The sequence below is a fragment of the Colias philodice genome, chromosome 10 (assembly GCF_061535455.1).
Source record: "Colias philodice isolate Cphi_HAF_F1 chromosome 10, ilColPhil1 Martin Lab GWU primary, whole genome shotgun sequence".
Taxonomy (NCBI): domain Eukaryota; kingdom Metazoa; phylum Arthropoda; class Insecta; order Lepidoptera; family Pieridae; genus Colias; species Colias philodice.
The window spans coordinates 11485851-11505290 of NC_143095.1; the positions used below are offsets into that span (position 1 = coordinate 11485851).

The 19440-nt window shown below is 36.2% G+C and overlaps 2 protein-coding genes across 4 annotated transcripts in view; one reads left to right on the top strand and one right to left on the bottom strand.

Annotated features, from left to right (window-relative positions):
* Positions 1 to 14451, top strand: part of Vha100-1 (V-type ATPase subunit a family protein Vha100-1) — a 33287-nt gene extending 18836 nt beyond the window's left edge. For all 3 annotated transcript variants that reach the window (XM_089700278.1, XM_089700276.1, XM_089700277.1), the window contains 11 exons: positions 428 to 578; positions 2930 to 3069; positions 4831 to 5067; positions 5559 to 5671; positions 6199 to 6347; positions 6739 to 6875; positions 7415 to 7501; positions 8116 to 8226; positions 8856 to 8981; positions 9763 to 9896; positions 13584 to 14451. In XM_089700278.1, the coding sequence (XP_089556404.1) occupies positions 428 to 578; positions 2930 to 3069; positions 4831 to 5067; positions 5559 to 5671; positions 6199 to 6347; positions 6739 to 6875; positions 7415 to 7501; positions 8116 to 8226; positions 8856 to 8981; positions 9763 to 9896; positions 13584 to 13683 (1485 nt within the window). In that variant the 3' untranslated portion in view covers positions 13684 to 14451. The remainder of the gene's footprint in view (positions 1 to 427; positions 579 to 2929; positions 3070 to 4830; positions 5068 to 5558; positions 5672 to 6198; positions 6348 to 6738; positions 6876 to 7414; positions 7502 to 8115; positions 8227 to 8855; positions 8982 to 9762; positions 9897 to 13583) is intronic.
* Positions 14452 to 14836: 385 nt separating this feature from the next.
* On the bottom strand, positions 14837 to 17225 carry LOC149485481 (uncharacterized). The gene is made up of 5 exons (XM_089699638.1): positions 16917 to 17225; positions 16480 to 16671; positions 15895 to 16200; positions 15325 to 15454; positions 14837 to 15000 (listed from the first exon to the last, which is right to left on the bottom strand). Exons 1-5 carry the CDS (start codon positions 17163 to 17165, stop codon positions 14915 to 14917), a joined length of 963 nt encoding a protein of 320 aa, XP_089555764.1. The 5' UTR covers positions 17166 to 17225; the 3' UTR covers positions 14837 to 14914.
* Between the last annotated feature and the right edge of the window lie 2215 nt (positions 17226 to 19440).

Sequence of the window (19440 nt, forward strand, 5' to 3'; positions counted from 1 at the left end):
GGTTTATAACATTCAAATTGAAATACTTTATAAATGATAAATCTATAATAGAATAAAAAAAAAATATTCGATCTAAATAGAATAGAAAAAAATAAATATTCGATCCCGCCTCATGATCGATTTTTTCTATTCTTTAAAAATTTCATAATTTTATTTGTAGAAATGTGGAAAACTCACAAAAAAGTAACAATTAATTTATTAGTGAATGTTATTACTTATTAGCAATACGTAACAGATAAAAGTTAATCTTGTGACTTATTAATGAAATATCATTTGTTCTCTCTACACAACTCAGATTGAAAGAAATTATCATAGCATGTTATTCTTTCACCGGCTTAAATTAACAAAGATTTACTTATATCTTTTATCTTATGTTCATTCTACGACCACCCTAAATTAATAAAGATTTATTTATTTCTCAATACAGGAACGCAGCGGCAGCTCAGTACCGCCTATACTAAATCGTATGGAAACGCTAGAAGACCCGCCGACGTACAACCGCACAAACAAGTTCACAAGTGCGTTCCAACATTTGATATACGCGTACGGTGTGGCCACTTATCGAGAGGTTAATCCTGGTGTGTATACTGTATTTTGTTATAATTAGTTGCTAAGTATTTGTAAAAGCTGTGATTATTAAAATGAAAATTAATATAAAATGTTGGAAGATTCTGGTTAGAGTCTATTCTTATTTCTAAATTGAGTATTCATTCGTGTTAAAGTAGCATAGTAGAAATCATCGAACTCTGACAAATTATAGTGAAAATTGACATACAAAATAAATTGCCAATGAATTATTTTAAAATTTGCTTCACTGTTATTTTAGAATTATTAAAAAAAATCAATATTTACCCAATATTATATTTAAGTAAATAAAAGCGCTCAAAATTTCTATTTTTCTGCCTATTTTTCTATTTTTAAGCTATTGCATAGCTTCTATCGCGGGCCTTGAGCGCAGGGACCGAATCCAGAAATTGCGTAACGAAAAACCTCACGCTCCCCACTCCGACGGGCGCGGAGGTGTGGCTTGAAGCATATAATAGCTTTACCGCGGCAGTCTCCGAGTGCCACACTTCTTTTTGAAGTGAAAACTTCTTTAGCGGCGTTGAGCACTTTTTCTGTAATGGGTATAAAATTTTAAACTCGCGTCAGGACACGTGACCTGATCGAAAAACGCGTAAGAAACATGCTCAACGTTAATAATCAAGTTATCACTTCTGCCGGCACTCCCGGACAGAGGCGGCTCGCCCTAAGGAGCGCTGGTGCAGTGAACTCCCATAAATAATTATAATAAAATCATAGTCCTTAATTTAATTATTACCATTAATTATTACTATTTAAAATCAATCGTAATCTTAAAATAATTTGGAAAATCCAAAAGTGCACGCCTCATAATTTTTTTTTAATAAATATTTATTAATTATTATTTTTGTTTATTTAATAACAATTAAACCACATCGAATCAGACCCTGAAAAATGAAAGGGTTCTATTCCTGAGCATACTCAAGCGTAAGAGAAAAAAAAAGACTCGATTAGTAAAGTATTTCGGTCGCTATCGTGTTAACAAGAAAAAGGATCCGCACATACAGACACACGGACGTCCAAGACAGAACTTTTTTAAACTGTTTTTTAACTAGTTTAAATAACAAAAATGACATCAAAAATATCATGAACGTTAAAAATAGTGTTTTTTCTTAATATGTGTGTGTATGTATTATCTTACAAGTGCAATGTATGATACATAAAGACATTTTAAGTTTGAAAAATCAGATGTTTTGCGCGAAGTGACAGTAGTACCCACCTCAACGCTTCGCTTATGAGGCGTGCAAAACTACTGTTAATACCAATGAATATATCCATCATTCCATCATCCCATACACCTGTATAATACCTACTGTATTATGTAACGCGCGAAGCGGAGCGCTCACGATTGCGCTCCAATGAAAAAAGATTTAGTACATTTCCTAATACGAAATCCAATAGGAGTGAAAGAGAGGGTTTTGCCAGAGCCCTGCGCGTGAAACAAAAGATTTTCTATGGAAAAGTAGCAAAATTCGGAGCGCCGCACCCGCAAACGTTGCCGGTTCGTTTTTACCGCCCGGCAGGACAGCGATTGCGCGCGCGGTTGCCAGTTACCACTTCTATAATATAAACAAACACTCGAGTCAACTTCAATGCACGCGCGCGATTCATGCAATTTTCTAATTAAAATTATAAAATACGTGTTGAAATAGCCTGTAGTTATCAGTATTACTTGTGAGTGTTAAAATTAACAATAATTATAATGTGGCGTTCATTAAAAAGTGTGATAAAACGTTACAAATTCGGCTTGAATGTAAAGCTAAGGGACCGCCACGGCCTGAACTTGATCTTACGCAAAAATGAACGACAAAAACGAAAACATATACGCGTGTGTTTAAATCTGAACAATATGTGAAAACACCGTGGTTGTGTGGTTGTGATGAAAGCAACAAACTATTTTGTTTTCCGTGTCTTTTATTTAAAGCGGGCGCGGCCGGCGGAGGTGAGAGTGCTTGGACTGAAACGGGCGTTGACGACTTAGCTCATCTTTCGATCAAGATGAAAAAACATTCACAATCTCGGTAACATTTGTTGAATGAACTGCAATTGGCGTCTATCGGTCTTGTCGCTTTAAGTTATAGATATTTTTGCACACCAAAAAGAAAGACGTATCACGTATGCATTTTCTTTATAAGTAATTTTTTTGATAAATTGTACTGCTTTACACCATGTATTTTCAGTGTTTTATTTCAAGTGAACACCCATAAAATTTTGTCACGAGCCGCCTCTGCTCCCGGAGTGCAACCCGTCTTTTTTTGTGTATGACTTCTAATTCTCAATATACACAAAATATTTTGAAATATTTTTATGAAGCTTCTATCTCACTAAAAGTAATGTTATCCCGCAGCGCCATACACAATAATAACGTTCCCGTTCCTGTTCGCGGTGATGTTCGGCGACCTCGGGCACGGCGCGCTGATGGCGGCGTTCGGCTTCTGGATGTGCTACAAGGAGAAACCGCTGCAGGCCAAGAAGATTGACAGCGAGGTATGCACACACATAAAAACACGAAGTGAAGATATAGACAGACACACACACACACGTAAATATGAAGAAATAATAAATAAATAAATAATTATTAAAGGACATTATTACACAAATCGACCTAGTCCCACAGTAAGCTCAATTAAGGCTTGTGTTGTGGGTACTAAAGTAACCGTCATGAGAAGCTATAAATTTTGTAAACAAGTGTTCAGGAGTTCACAACATTTGGACCAACAAAAAAAATGAATTTGTTTAAGATTTAATAAATTATTAAGTAAAAAAATCACCTGTAAAAATCACCGGTAGTCACTTGTCACACGAAGCTCAAGCTATATCTCCAGGTATACCAATTAACCTAACCAATTACTTCACAATTTAAAACCTACCTCTAATATTAACCTTAAGTTTCCAAAGATTAGCGCGTTTGAACAAACAACTCTTTCTTTTTACTTATTATATATTTTAGATAAATTGTATTACGCACCTTTTGACGTTTTTTTCGTGGCGAATTTATTTCCTTAGATGTACTGGCTACTGGCTCCATTATACGTAATAACAAATAAAATTAACGCAACAATTAAAGTAACAACAATAAAAAAGTGATAACGAAACAATAACAAAATTAACAATAACAACCAGATCCGCGATATATGCAAAGCAATGAAACAAACTCGTACGCATTCGAAACTCGAATGATGCGTTTATTTCAAAATGGCGTCCCGATAGTTCACAATCCCTGCGACGGACGCGTTCCGGTACCAAGAAACACAAACGATAGCGCTTTGCGTCGTTAAAATATGATCCGACTAAATTAAATAGGTTGTTACTTTCATATAACCCGTCTATATTTCATGTCGATTGAATATGGTCAATTTATTATTATCTCGCAGTATAAAATGTTTACTTAGTAAAAGATGTTTGTTTACATAATTTATAGCTTCTCGTGACGGGTACTTTAGGCGACGATAAATATAATATTTTATAAATACATATATAGATATAACACCCAGACCCAAGAACAAATAATTGAGTTCATCACACAAATATTTGCCCTGACCGGGGATGGAACCCGGGACCGTCGGCTCAGTAGGCAGTTAATTTACCACTGCGCCAACCGCGTCGTCAAATGTACAGAAGGACACGCCCACGTACGCACGCACGCACACACGTACGCGCAAATACGCACACGCACATACGCACACACAGATACGCATGCATAAACCGACAGTCACTCGCATACATAGACACGCATATACAAACGAACATGCTTGTGTGCACTTTTACGCTATACTCTTGTGCAAGTAAACGAATGTGTAGATATGCTACACAAAAAAACAACATCAAATTTAAATGTCATTTTAAAAAGTAAAGAATAATATTATTTCATAATTTAATTGTTATAAAATAAACCACCACATCTCTTTTTGATTATGGAGCTAAATTGGTGAAAGAATTAAAATAAGGTCAAGTTATTTAATCTTTACATATCACTAAGGGCCGATTTTTCAATGCTTGGATAAAACTTATCCGTCCAATAAAGTATTACACGATAATATTAAAATGTCACGTAATCTGTCAAATACGGGCAATTAGAATACGTTTTTAAAATGGTAGTTTTATACATTATTCGACGAATAAGTTTTATCCAAGCATTGAAAAACCGGCCCTAACAAAAATAAATCGACAACGTTGGCATACTCGTATTAACGATATTTATGCATTTTGCTTTCATGTACAATAAGTGTAATGATATATTTCCCACAGATTTGGAATATATTCTTCGGCGGTCGCTATATTATCCTTCTCATGGGCTTGTTCTCGATGTACACGGGGTTAATATACAACGATATATTCAGCAAGAGTCTCAACATTTTCGGCTCATCATGGCGGAACAACTATAATGTTAGCACACTGAGAGATAATAGAATGCTGCAGTTGAATCCCGATTCGGATGACTATATACAGACGCCGTATCCGTTTGGCATCGATCCTGTGTGGCAGGTGGGAAAAATTGTTTGTTAAATGTTAAAAAAGTAATCTTAATATTCACGCTTAATTCTTTTTGTAAAAGTTAAAACTTGCGAAGTTAAAACATACGGTAAAAGTAATTTAAGTAACATTTATTGATCTGATAATAAATGAAAACGTATTTATGAACTGTTAGAATTTAGTTCCACAATGAAATAAAATGTTTAGTGTTTTTTCCTCGTAATCATGCTCTTTATTTTAAGTTTATCTTACGACATCCCTGTATGTAAAACGAAAAAGGTTTTTTCATATTTATATTTTTCCGATTTGTGTGTCATGTTCTCAATAGACAATTATTCTATAAAAAAAACCGATTGATCTAATAATAATATTGAATCTATAGGCTCTTGAATAAATAAAACACTGTGTCTCAGGAGCAAGAAATGTTAAAAGAAATATCTTAGTAAATTATTTTGCTTTACTATATTAGTATACATATTTGATAGAACATTATTTATCTGCAGTTGGCTGAAGCGAACAAGATTATCTTCATGAACGCGTACAAAATGAAGATTTCGATCATCATCGGCGTGTTCCACATGTTGTTTGGTGTCTGTCTGTCTCTCTGGAACCATGTGTGAGTATTGTTATCATTTTACTATAAGAAATTCATATCTCATATAGACATTTCATATCTCATAAAAAATATTTTGTCACGCAACAAAATTGCGGGCAACGGCTTGTAAAAGTATTTTTCCTTATTGTTTACAAGGATTATAGATGTTTCCTTAATCTGTGTGTTCTTTAAAATCTTAAAAAAATTTCCAATGAAAGCACTTCAATTTTGACTCGTTCCAAAGATTGGTGATTTATGAAGTTAAACTTCTTTAGGTCGTATTAAGAAAGAAAGCTTGAAATTTATAAGCACTTACCGGCGCTTGTCAGCGGTGGTTTGTTCTACACAAAGGAAGCAGGTTGAAGCAGACCAATACAAATGTTCTATAGCGCCGGTAAGCGCTTATAAGTTTCCAGCTTTACGCCCATAGGCGCGTTGATAGTAAACTTTCAAAACGTCATGGTAATATCGTCACGTCATAAAAGTTTCACTTCTATCACGTCTTATGCTTGACACACACTATTTTAATAAAAGAATCCTTTTTTCAGTTACTTCAAGCGTCGCATCAGCATATACGTGGAGTTCGTGCCGCAGATAATGTTCCTGACGCTGCTGTTCTTCTACATGGTGCTGCTCATGTTCATCAAGTGGACCAGCTACGGGCCCAGCCCGGGACACTTCGGGAGCGACGATCCGGGTATAAATATATAAATAAACTAGCTTTCCGCCCGCGGCTTCGCCCGCTTTGTGATTTAAACTATCCTATCTCTCAAGTTGGATCGAACTGCATATGGTGTGCGAATTTTATTATAATCGGTTAAGAGGTTTAGGAGTCCATTGAGGACAAACATTGTGACACGAGATTTATATATAAGATAATTTAATACAATATGGAATAGTAGGGCGCTCCTAGTTAGGGCGGTTAGTACCGCTTCAAGCAGTTGAGCCCGACGGCTTGAAGCCGCGACCGCGCGGTGAACTATAGACTGCTCAAGATGCCCGTGTACTCTAAAACTAGTACATTTGGAAACTTTTTTTATTGTATTTATATTTATTTTCTTTGCTAATTACAATAATGATTTCCACAGAGATCGTGAAGTCCAGCGCATACTGTGCCCCGTCGATCCTGATCACATTTATCAACATGATGCTGTTCAAAACGGACTCGAACCCGCGGTCGCAGTGCGACGAGACCATGTTCGCGGGACAACTCGTGTTCCAGAAGGTTCCATTTTATATTTTATTTATATTTTAGTTTGATTGGGGTAGTGTTGGGGTTTAGAATAGCAAGATTTAAATATTATGTTATTTAATTTTCGATGGGCCCTCGAAATTTCACTTACTTCGACCAGGAATCGAACTAACTAAAAAAAAAATTTCATTTTTCAAATCGAGGAAAACAAAAAACTCAGAGGCAGGTCCGCATCGCACAAGCACTAGAATCGACTCGTTAGCACTAGTAATATATTATTTTTATTAATTTCTATCTATATTATTTTTATTATATCCTCTCTTATTTTTCATATAATATATGTATTTTGTTTCTCTATTATCTTTGTTTTCATTGCCACCCGTGTATCTATATAATATTAAATCGTTATCCTTTACCTGGAAGAGATCGCTGTTAAGCGATAAGGTGTCCTTATGTGCTATGAATGTTTTCCTTTTCTTTTAATATTATGATATCATTGTAAAATTTGTAATGGTGCATAAAATTGTTAAATAAATATATGCAACTCTATTAAAATAATACATGTATTCCAGTTGTTCGTGATTACGGCCCTTATGTGCGTGCCCGTCATGTTGTTCGGCAAACCCTACTTCATCATGAAGGAGCAGAAAGAGAGAGCCGTGAGTATTATATTCTTACTAGCTTTCCGCCCGCGGCTTCGCCCGCTTTGTCTAAAACATAATAAATTATATACTAAAACCTTCCTCTTGAATCACTCTATCTATTAAAAAAACCGCATCAAAATCCGTTGCGTAGTTTTAAAGATTTAAGCATACATAGGGACATAGGGACAGAGAAAGCGACTTTTTTTTATACTATGTAGTGAAATAAATTCAAATTTCATCAATTCATCTTACTTTTCATGTTACCTGTCGTTCGCCTCTAGTTAAAAACTGGAAAAAGTAGTCTATTGTAATTAAAACTAAAATAATTATTAATTTTTAAGATTTTATTTTTATTTAAATATTAATTAAAAATAAAATCTTAAACTCACGTCAGGACACGTGACCTGATCGAAAAAGCGTATGACGGATACCATTCCAAAATATCAAACATGCTCAACGTTAATAATCAAGTTTTCACTTCTGCCGGCACTCCCCCAGTGCAACCCGTCTTTTTTTTCAATATAAATGTTTGTATTGCTTTATTTTAATTGGTTTGTGTAAACCTGCATTCGTTCTTAATATGTTTTCGTGGTTCCTAGTGATTTATATCGTTTTATTATTTCGAACAGACGCAAGGCGCCCAACCCCTTGAAGCGGCGGCAGAAAACGGCAGCGCCGGCGGGGCTCCCGTACCGGCTCCACATCATGATGAGGACATCACTGAGGTCTTCATTCACCAGGTATGTTATATTGTCGCGGAATAATCCCAACCAATACCCGCGGCCCCATCATTAAAGCGGCTTGACGGAACACAGTGGGGTTTTAGTCGGTAACAATCCGACATAACCCACGGCTCCTTCCCCGGGGGCCGTGGGTATCATTGCAAGATTTCCCCACTTTAAAAAAAATGTGTGTGCTATGTATTGTTTTTATTAATACAAAAAATAATCAGTTGCTTTTTTTTTGGTAATGGTCCGAAAACATGATTAATTACAAGTGAAAGAGGTCATCAATTTAGAGTTGAATTTGTATAGAAGCGGCGCAATAAAGTCTAATATGTGTAAAAATTAATAATAATTATGCTTCGACACTGCATTTATGAATCAGTTTGTACCAGTTGCTCTGGCCATTTTGATCATATCTCGAATCAAAATGGACTCGAATCAATACTTTCGTATTTGCTAATAGAAATTAAGAAATAATGCAAGGTGCATTCGATTGTCGGCGATTTAACACTTTTCAAAATACTCTGTTAATCGGCTTAAGAGCTTTTTTGGTACAATAGAAAAGACATATAAAGCCTTTTCGTTTTAAAATTAAAAATATATTTTCACGCATTTTTTTATATAAAATTATTCATTGTTTTTAGGCGATCCACACGATCGAGTACGTGCTAGGAAGCGTGTCACATACAGCTTCGTACCTGCGGCTTTGGGCGCTGTCGCTTGCACACGCTCAACTCGCTGAGGTCGCCTGGAACATGCTGCTGAGGAAGGTATGTACATACAGACACACACACTATATATATGGTGTGCATACTAATATTATAAAGCTGAAGAGTTTGTTTGTTTGAACGCGCTAATCTCGGGAACTACTGCTCCGATTTGAAAAATTCTTTCGGTGTTAGATAGCCCATTTACCGAGGAAGGCTATAGGCTATATGTCATCACGCTAAGACCAACAGGAGCGGAGCAATGCGGGTGAAACCGCGGGGAACAGCTAGTAGATGATAAAAAAGAATATGAACGCACACGCATATGTTTATATGCGTGTAAGTAGATGTATACGCAAATACAAACACTAATAAAGAAATATACAGTTATTCACATACAATAATATATTATTCATATTATGAAGTTTAAAAGAAGGAAATGGTATGAGCCAAGTAATATTAGTGCTTATATCGGTACTAGAAACCATAGAGCAATAATATCATGTTAATTCAAATACTTTTCCAAAAAATATTTAACTGCTGCAAGCTGTTCCAATAATACAAAAATTCAAATATTTCCAGTTCTATTGCCTCAAAATACCAAAAAATATACACGTAATTAATGACCTAAATTTTTTTTGAAATGAAAATTAAATTAATTAAAAACTACAAGGTCGCGGCATGGCAATACCGTCTCGTCATGGAGTTAGGCGACTTTGGTGTCTTTGAATATTGCCAAAGAAATTTTGACACGTATTTTTTAGAAATTAAAGACTTTAACGGATTTTAAAAGCGATTTATTCATTATATTATTTTCCCATCGTTATTTTTGTAATTGTCGCAGGGCCTGATGTCGACGGGGTACGAGGGCGGCGTGTTCCTGTACGTGGTGTTCGCGGGCTGGGCCGCCATCTCCGTCTCCATCCTCGTGCTCATGGAGGGGCTCTCCGCCTTCCTGCACACGCTGCGCTTGCACTGGTTAGCGCATTCACACTCATAGTCGTGTACTAACATACATATGTTCATATGCAAAAATATACATGATCATATATACGCATATATCCAAGCAAATACGCACATTCACACACGCCTAAACAAGCGAACACAAACTTTTATCCCCTCCCATAGACACGCACGCACGCATGGGCATGCACACACAGGCACATGCGCATGAAAACGCGCGCGCACGTACACAGATGAAAATTTATTGTCTTGTCTCTATTATTAAATTGTAATTTTTATACACACACACACACACGCACGTATACACTCACGCTCGTACGCAGACGACCACGATCACACACATTTGTAGTTTGTACGTACACGCACGTCGCACACGCACATTATTATAATCCTCTCTTACATCCTCTCAAACAGCAATCCTGGTGGGGACCGGAACTTGCCAAACAAAGACAATTGGTCAGAAGATCACTGAACCGTGCAATGAACACTAACTGCGACCACGATTGGAACAATTACAAAGTAAACAAAGCTGAATACAAAAGACAAATAAGATTCAGAAGCAGTGCAGGATGGAAGAAATTCTGTGATGGCATTGAATCCTGTAATCAAGCAAACAGAGTGCGCAAAGTCATCTCCTGCTGCAATACGTCCAAGCTGGGATCGATCAAAAAATGCGACAACACTCTTACAAAAACACCAGCTGAGACGGAAGCTGTTCTGATGCAGACACACTTCCCCGGCTGCAAATTCATACAACGACATGAAAGGAAAGACACAGCAACCCACACACCATGTGAGGAAAACTGGAGTACTGCTGAGCTCATAGTCAGTAAGGAAAAAGTACAATGGGCAATCGACAGCTTTCAAGCATACAAGGCACCTGGTCCAGATGGTATATACCCGGCTTTACTACAATGGGGGGGGCCGATACTCACGTCTCACCTATCTGCCATTCTGACATCCAGCCTCGCTCACGGCTATATACCGACCAGCTGGAGGACTGTTGATGTTATTTTCATTCCTAAACCAGGGAAAACAGACTACACGGATGCGAAAGCCCACAGACCTATCAGCCTCACATCCTTTTTACTCAAAACATTAGAACGGCTCTGTGACAGACACATTAGGGATACTGCCCTCGTGCGTATTCCATTACATCGGAACCAACATGCTTACAGCCACGGTAAATCTACCGATTCGGCCTTACACTGTGTAGTGTCCAAAATAGAAGAAGCCCTACAAGAAAAATCAATGTGCTTGGGCACTTTCGTAGACATTGAGGGAGCTTTCGATAAGACACACTACTCAAGTATACAAAATGCCCTATCACAGCATGAGGTTAACCCCACAGTAGTCTCATGGATTATAAACATGCTAGGCAGTAGAGAGATACAACTTAGCAAGGATAAAACAAAGAAAGTGCTGGTCACCAGAGGCTGCCCACAAGGGGGAGTTCTCTCACCGCTCCTGTGGAACCTAGTTGTGAACGACTTGATCAGCACACTAAACAAAAACAAATTCCATACCATTGGATATGCAGATGACCTAGTAATACTTATCTCTGGTAAGTTCACGAGTGTTGTCTGTGAAATTACACAGAGAGCTCTATCAATAGTTGAGCGCTGGTGCAACAAATATGACCTTTCAGTGAACCCGCGCAAGACGGAACTTGTTCTATTCACTAACCGACGCCTTCTAGGAAGCTACCAGCTACCAAAGCTATTTGGCTCCGTACTTCAGTTATCGAAAGAGGTTAAGTACCTCGGGATTACCTTAGACGATAAACTCAACTGGAACAAACACCTTGAGAATAAGATCGAAAAAACAAGCATTTCTTTCTGGCAGTGCCACAAAATGATTGGTAATAAATGGGGGCTCTCCCCGAAAGTCACAATGTGGCTCTACAAAACTGTCATAAGACCAATGCTAACTTACGGCTCTGTGGTTTGGTGGCCAAAGACACAACAATCGGCGGCTATAAGCAAACTGCAGAGATTTCAAAGACTCGCCTGTCTGGCACTGGCAGCATGAGCACAACACCGACTGCTGCGATTGAGGCAATGCTCGACCTGCCACCCCTACATCTTTTTGTAAGACAAGAAGCTCTAGCGACAGCTGTAAGGTTAAAGACACAAAACCTATGGAGAATGGTGCCTACAGCACACAGTAAGATCTTAACTATGGCAGCTGAGAAGGAGTCCTCACTCCTTGCCATAAGTGATAAGATCCCAAAACAATTCATCTTTGACAAGAAATATAAGATACAGCTACGTGAATACACGTCAGAACACAACAGCGTTGAAGACCTACTAATCTTCACGGACGGGTCTAAGACTGGAAATGGCACGGGTGCTGGGGTCTTCTCTGAGGACCTAAACATTAACATCTCGCACCCCTTGGGACCCCATAATACAGTCTTTCAGGCTGAATGCCTAGGACTTCTACTTGCAGCTTCGGCCATAATTAAAAGAAATGTAACAAACTATTCGATTCGGATCTTATCGGATAGTAAAGCAGCACTCATGGCAATCAAAAGCCATGAATTCACTTCAGGGTTGACCCTTGAGTGTCACTTAGCCCTCACTAAGGTATGTGACCTGGGAAATTCTCTAGTATTACAATGGATAAAAGGACACAGTAGCTCACGTGGAAACGATGCTGCTGATATACTAGCCAGAAGGGCATCTGAAACACCGGTCATGGGACCTTTTCCCATTATACCGCTACCTGCTAGCTGGACCCGGATGATGATTACCCAGCTCACTAGCACTGCTCAGAGAGCGGAATGGTCATGCAGATCTGACTGCAAGCAAGCCAGAGAAGCCCTACCGGACATTGACTCGAGACTTGCACGTCGGCTTCTCAACCTACGTAGAGTGCAACTACGCGTAATAACAGGGACCCTCACAGGGCACGGCCCCTTTAACAAACATCTCTTCAATCTAGGGATCACAGACAGTCCGCTATGCAGAGCATGCATGGAGACCGAGGAAACGGCAGCCCACGTCATCATGGAATGTAAGGGGGTTGCGGAGTACAGGGCAAGACACCTGGGGTCTCCCGGGTCCCTCCCCGAAGCCTTTGGCAGCCCTCACAAGCTGCTTGGCTTCATGGAGGAGCTCGGGTGGTTTCAATTTTAGCTGGTTTCCCCCACCTCCCTCTCTCACGCAAAATAGGCGCTTGACGTCGAGTTGCGGAGAAATGCCCGTATTATTATTATTATTAATCCTCTCTTATCAACTCACTTTAATTTATTGTATTCATCTCGTTTTCAGCTCCCATATACCTTTATTCACATTTATTAAACTAGCCTGTTCTTATATTCCATTCCAGTTGACTAAATCACAATAAAATTAAATATCATACTGAGTTGTGTTTTATACAACTACACAAATAAGCGTACTGTTACAGTGCATTTAGATCAAACGAGCGAATGCTCATTCTAACCCCACTATGTTAAATTCTTTTAGTGTAAACAAGCGTAGAGCATACTTTCGTTGTTCTTAGTGCGTTCGTAAAGATTATATGCAATGTTCTAATACTGAACAACATTGAATACGAGTTTTCGTTTACACTAAAAGATAACGAAAGAATGCTCTTGCTCTAGCTCTATGTTCGTTTGATTCAAATGCACTGATAGTGTACAATGTTTATAACCATCTGGAAAAATAATAAAATGGTATTTTTCGTTTTTTCCCCCAGGGTGGAGTTCCAAAGCAAGTTCTATTCCGGTGAAGGTTACTTGTTCCAACCGTTCTCGTTCGAAGTGATACTCGACTCGGCCGGACAGACCGAGGAGTAAATGTTATAGTAGCGGCATTTAGCGGAGTTACATCAACTTTACTTTAGTAGTTTTACTTTTATTTAGTTTTACTTTCGTTAAATTGTGAATGAATATGAGCAAAAAATATTTTGTGGGCAATTTAAAAAAAAAATTCGCATTCGCAAATTATGACTATTTGCTTAAAAATAAACTTTATTTTCTATTGTTGTATTCTTCTCTTCTGTATTTTTTTTTCTAATACTTCCTGTTTAAATGTACTAATATCCTTTAATTTAAAAAATATTAAGGTAAAGTTGATTTAAGCGTAGAAATTACTGCTTTAAGGCATTAGGAAGTTATTTATTCCTATATAATAAATGTTACATGTTCTTAAAGTGAAGTTTTATCTGAATTGTATGTCTTCTTCCCTATTTCAACTAGATTTGAAAATTTTCAAATTTAATAAATATTCAATGTATTTGAAATATGTACGTCTCTTTCTGTTTATAGTATTGCATGTGTTAGAAAGAGAAAACTGTAGTTTAAAAATTAAAATACACTCATTGTTCTATTGTTCTCAGTAAAAAGTATTTCTTTGTATCTATCATGAGATTTTACCCAATGTTTCTTTATTTTTAATCATTTTTTATAACATTTTTATAAGTGTACTTAAATCTGATTTTTTAACCCGAAGCTCTCTTACATAGTTATATCATTCCGGTAGAATTCAGTGAATATATAATCGATGTTAATCAGCTTTTATTAGGGAAATGTTGAATCAGAAATAAATATTATTTGTAGCTAGAATGTGGTTTTATTTCTTCACTACCTCTTATATTTCAAATGAATGTCGTTAGATAATATATCAAAACCAATTTAATATTTAAAATAATCTACGAGTTTACGTAAGATAACAAGCTTATGTTGCATTGAATATTTCAAATAATTCGCTCAGTGTTTTGAAACTGAAAAATTATGAATCGTCGCAAAGACTATCAATAAAAAAGTGAGAATCGAACCCACATTGACAAAAAAGGACGACGACCACTGCTTGACAGTTTTTTAAGAAACATTTGTTCCTCAGAAAAAATACTGCTCGTAGTTTTTATAAATTGATTCTGTTAAAAAACGCGAATGAGTGAGGATATAAAAAAGATTATAAATAAATAAAAATAAACTCAGGTTGTAATCGCAACCATTTTAATGTGTTTATAAAATTTTAAGACAGACAATATCAAGAAATATAATTATCTACATAATTTATATCGTTTTAGTCGAATTCAGCTCCAATGGTGATGCTAATATCGCCGGGAAGCACGTTGGTCTTGTGGTACCAGCGATTCGTGTCAACCACCACTGAAATATTTAACTAAATTTTAAATTACATTAGGATTTCATATTTTCTATTATCTTCATCAGAATCCTCAAATAAACCCACAAATAAACCATTCGGGTAATTTCACAGAAAGGATTTACTGTCACACGCAAAAAGCAAAATATTATGTGAGCAATCACATTTTGCTTATAAAACGTAATTAGCCACTGGAACGAACTAACACAGTATTTTTCAATGGCAAGAATGGAACAACTCACGGTAATTCAGTGTTGCCATTCAAGAAACCAAGTGTAGAACACCAATAAAATACATGCTAAAATAAAAACTTTCTAATTAAAACTTACAAATCTCCCCGGGTTCCACAGTAAAGGTGATCCAATCACACCAATAGATACACTCGGGTGGAGGCGCGAGCTGCCACTCCTTGCGGCCGCGGATCTGCGCCTGCCATGACATGTGACGTACTGAGTCCACCTTTAAAAGATAATTAGCTGATAATTATTATTTAGCTGGATAAGCGAAAGTACATTTTATACTGATGAACAGAAGTTATTCGAACGAAGGATATGAAAAACAATGCATTTTATTCCATTTTAAATATAAGACATAGCACGACATAGGTACCTATTGTTTCCTATTAACATTTACAAAACTTCGCAAACTCAACAATACATACATAATCAATATCTAAGCAGAAATACTTAACGCAAATTTTATTTTTGAAAACATCTGGGTTCGAGTCCCGAATTTCCTGATTTCATAAATAATGTACCTAAGTATGAATGCAGTATGTAAATTCGATGGCGTGTTTCAAAAGAACATCGATAGACCTATGTCTTATTTTTCAGACTTTCGATTACCATCACAGACAGATGTAAATATTATATATAGTACATGTATAAAGTTATACTCACATGCATATGCGCGCCCTGTCCAGGCCCGCCCATAAAAATCCAATCCACCATGTCACTTTCAGCTGTCCTTGGCAAGAAGTACGGTCTACTGTAATAAGCCCGTAACTTTCTCGTCTCTTCATCATAACACGTGCTCCAACCAACGTACCACGGATCGCCAGATAAATTGGCGCGCTTTTCCTCCATAGTAAATACTTCGTGCAATGAATTTAAACCAGATTTGTAAGCGAAGAAAAAACAGTCGTTAGTTTTTTTCCCTTTTTTCTCGTTGAGGTAGAAGTCGGCGAAGAAGTCGAAACTGAATTCCTGTTGTATAAAACGTAAGAGTTAACAATAAAATTAGATTCTTCTTTTTTGCATAAAACACTATTGCGTGCATTAAAATTTAATTTGAGTAAATAAAGAAAAGTTTCCGACATACTCATATAAACTTAAAACACACCATGAAGTTAATTTAAATTAAATAATTTGTAATACTATGGTAATACTTAACGTATTATGCTTTTTAGAATTCATAAGGCAATCTTTAACTATCAATATGTAAGGGTTTACAATTAGCCTTATTTTAGGCCATTTCATACAAACCTTCATAGACCGCCAATCTTCAGTAGCATCAGTGACAATCACAGGTCTAGTGGAGTACGCGTAGTGGTCTTCGAAGTCTTCTGGTGAAATATCACTCAGTCTGGTCACATTGGTGACTCCCATACACATGCTACAGTCTTCTGGAGGTCGGAATAATGACTTTGATGACGATGGAAGCTGTAGCATGCATGTCTGCAATTTTAGTTCGGATTTGATTCGTGATAATAGAGCTAGGTATTTTGTTTCAAATATTGTTAGTAACTAGGTACCATTGTTAGTACTTACATATTTACGACGTAAATTTTTTAAGCAATACGGCAATAGTTATATGATTAATATTTTTAATTTTTATTAATATAATATTAATAAAATATTTTTTTATATTTCGGTCGCATTGTCTTATAACTACTAGTTTTTCATATAATTAAAATACATACCTCTGTATACACTTGATTAATAATCCAAGAGACCATAAATGCTAAGAACGTAATTACAAAAAGTACAACGGAATATTTACAATAGGTTTTGAATTTATCACTGACAAGTTTTGATTTATCTGGTAGCTGAAGAGTTGATGTATAAGCATTATCAAGTTTAAATTGTTCAATTTTGTTCAGTATCTTCTGTATTTTTAATTCAGCGACTTTTAGTTTTTTTTCACAAGTTTTGGCGCCAACTGCGGACATTTCGCCGTTGTAAAGGATGTGAGAGGACTTAAAACATTGTCACCGTATTTATATGACCGCATCCTTCTGGAAACAAAAAGCATAGGAGTTGCCTATATTTTCAGGCATCTGTCGTTGTTACATAAATTATTTTTAACTCTTTTGAATTTTAATACCTAGGTATGCATGCGTAACCTTGTTATGCCTGTAAATTAACTATAGATATATAAATAATTGTTATCATGATCGGCGTTTGTAATATACAAGCTTTCAACAAATAGTATTTAAAATTAAATATCTATACATTTTAAATAAAACTCTTCGATTTCTTATTACAAACAGAACTATGTTAAAATGAGATGGACGCCAGAGTCGCGACTCGCGAAAGACGCAGGTTCAAATCGCTCTTCATAGACCGGTGAATTTTTTGTACTTATACTATGATTAAATAAAATCAAAATATTTTCATGCAGAATAAGAACAGCTCCACAGTTTCATTGATCAACTACCCTGGTGTAAACTCAACAAGAGTTCAATAGGTATGAAATTGAAATTCATTATCAGCCCGCGACACCGCAACTGCTACCCGTCCCCATCTCACGCTCCGTTCCACATGTGATTTGTGTTAAGATGAAAGACTTATTGTAATACATATAAAATATATTTTTATCAGTACCTATGTAATGAATATCAACAACTAGCTGTGCTGCGCGGTTTCACCCGCATTACTCCGCTCCTGTTGGTCTTAGCATGATGATATAAAATTATAATACAGCCTATATTACTCGTGGATAATGTAGCTTTCGAATGGTGAAAGAATTTTTAAAATCGGTCCAGTAGTTTATGAGCCTATTCATTACAATCAAACAAACAAAGTTTTCCTCTTTATAATATTAGTGTAGATGAATAGTTTATTCTTCACATGTTATCTATTAGATAGTACCATCTTATTACAGAATATAATACCTATTGTTACATTTTTTTACAACATTTAACTACATTAAACACAAATTTTTCGGAATAATAGCCATAATATTGTGTATCAGGAGACCACGACGGAACTATGTTTTTTTTTTAATTTAAATACATATTTATTTTTAATTAGGTAAAGTCCGGTCGCGGAGCAGGAAGAATTTCGTACATTAACCTGTTACTACCTGTCACTGTCACTCCCTTGTAAAAATAATGTGTCTTGCTCGCACAGGTGCAATGACCGCCGTCCTTAGGGATTGTAAACCTTTAACCTGAGAGCGTAAGGTTTGTGTTTGCTTGATTGGTGTCAGGTGTTCAATTATGATTTTTTGAATTCAAAATTTATAAGAATAAACCTCAAACTCTTTATGTCCAATCAAAATCCGCCTAAGTCGAAATCGCGTGTTAGACTAACGTATTTCTCTAATATTGTACATAGTAAATTATTTTTTGAAAAATAAGGTCATAAAGAAGTTTCACTTCTTATGTGTGTACACTCACACTTTTTTTATATAATATATCGTTGTTATTGAAAAAGTTAAAATGTAACTAACTAATAAGTATTGTAAATGAATAAAGGACATTTATTTAATAAATTAGTAAAAAACATTTTCTCCTCCAAATATTTCATGTAAACTGCACTTCATTCAAAAATGTTTGTGACCACTGTCAGTAGGTAAAGAGGTCATTGTACGAAATTCTTTCTGCTCCGCGACCGGACTTTAGTTGAGTATCAATAACATTTAACAAACAAAAAATTGGCTCCATTTAAGCTGTGATTTAAGCTAAGTGCTTATAGTGAATATTCTGTGGATGTTCGACGTTGTAACTTGTATGTTTTGGAACTGTAGACTAACGTAATTTGGTCCAGTACTAATAATTCTACCTATGTTCTAACTTCTAGGTAGAGCCGAAAGTTCTAATGAAATGCATGTTGTTTAATGACACAACTAGAGTATGTAGGTACAGAGTTGTAGCTTGTAAAGCTTGTAGATGGAAGTTGTAAGTTGAAAGCTAACCAACGAGTGTATTGCGGTAACATTTTACCAATTAAAAGTGATAACACAGAACCGTTTGTCAAGCATTTGTAAGAACTAGGTACATACTAAATTATTCATGTCATGTATTGTTCATAATAATTGTAAAATTCGAAATTACTTAATAATTAATATTTTAATCAAATCAAATATTTTACTTTTCATTTAATAGGTACTTAAGTGGCGAATATCAATGTAGGTGTTCCCATGATTAAAGTCTTAAATTTTAAGACTTCTTCTTCTTTTTTGTTTATGATTTTAAGACATAAATGACGAGGAATGGTGTA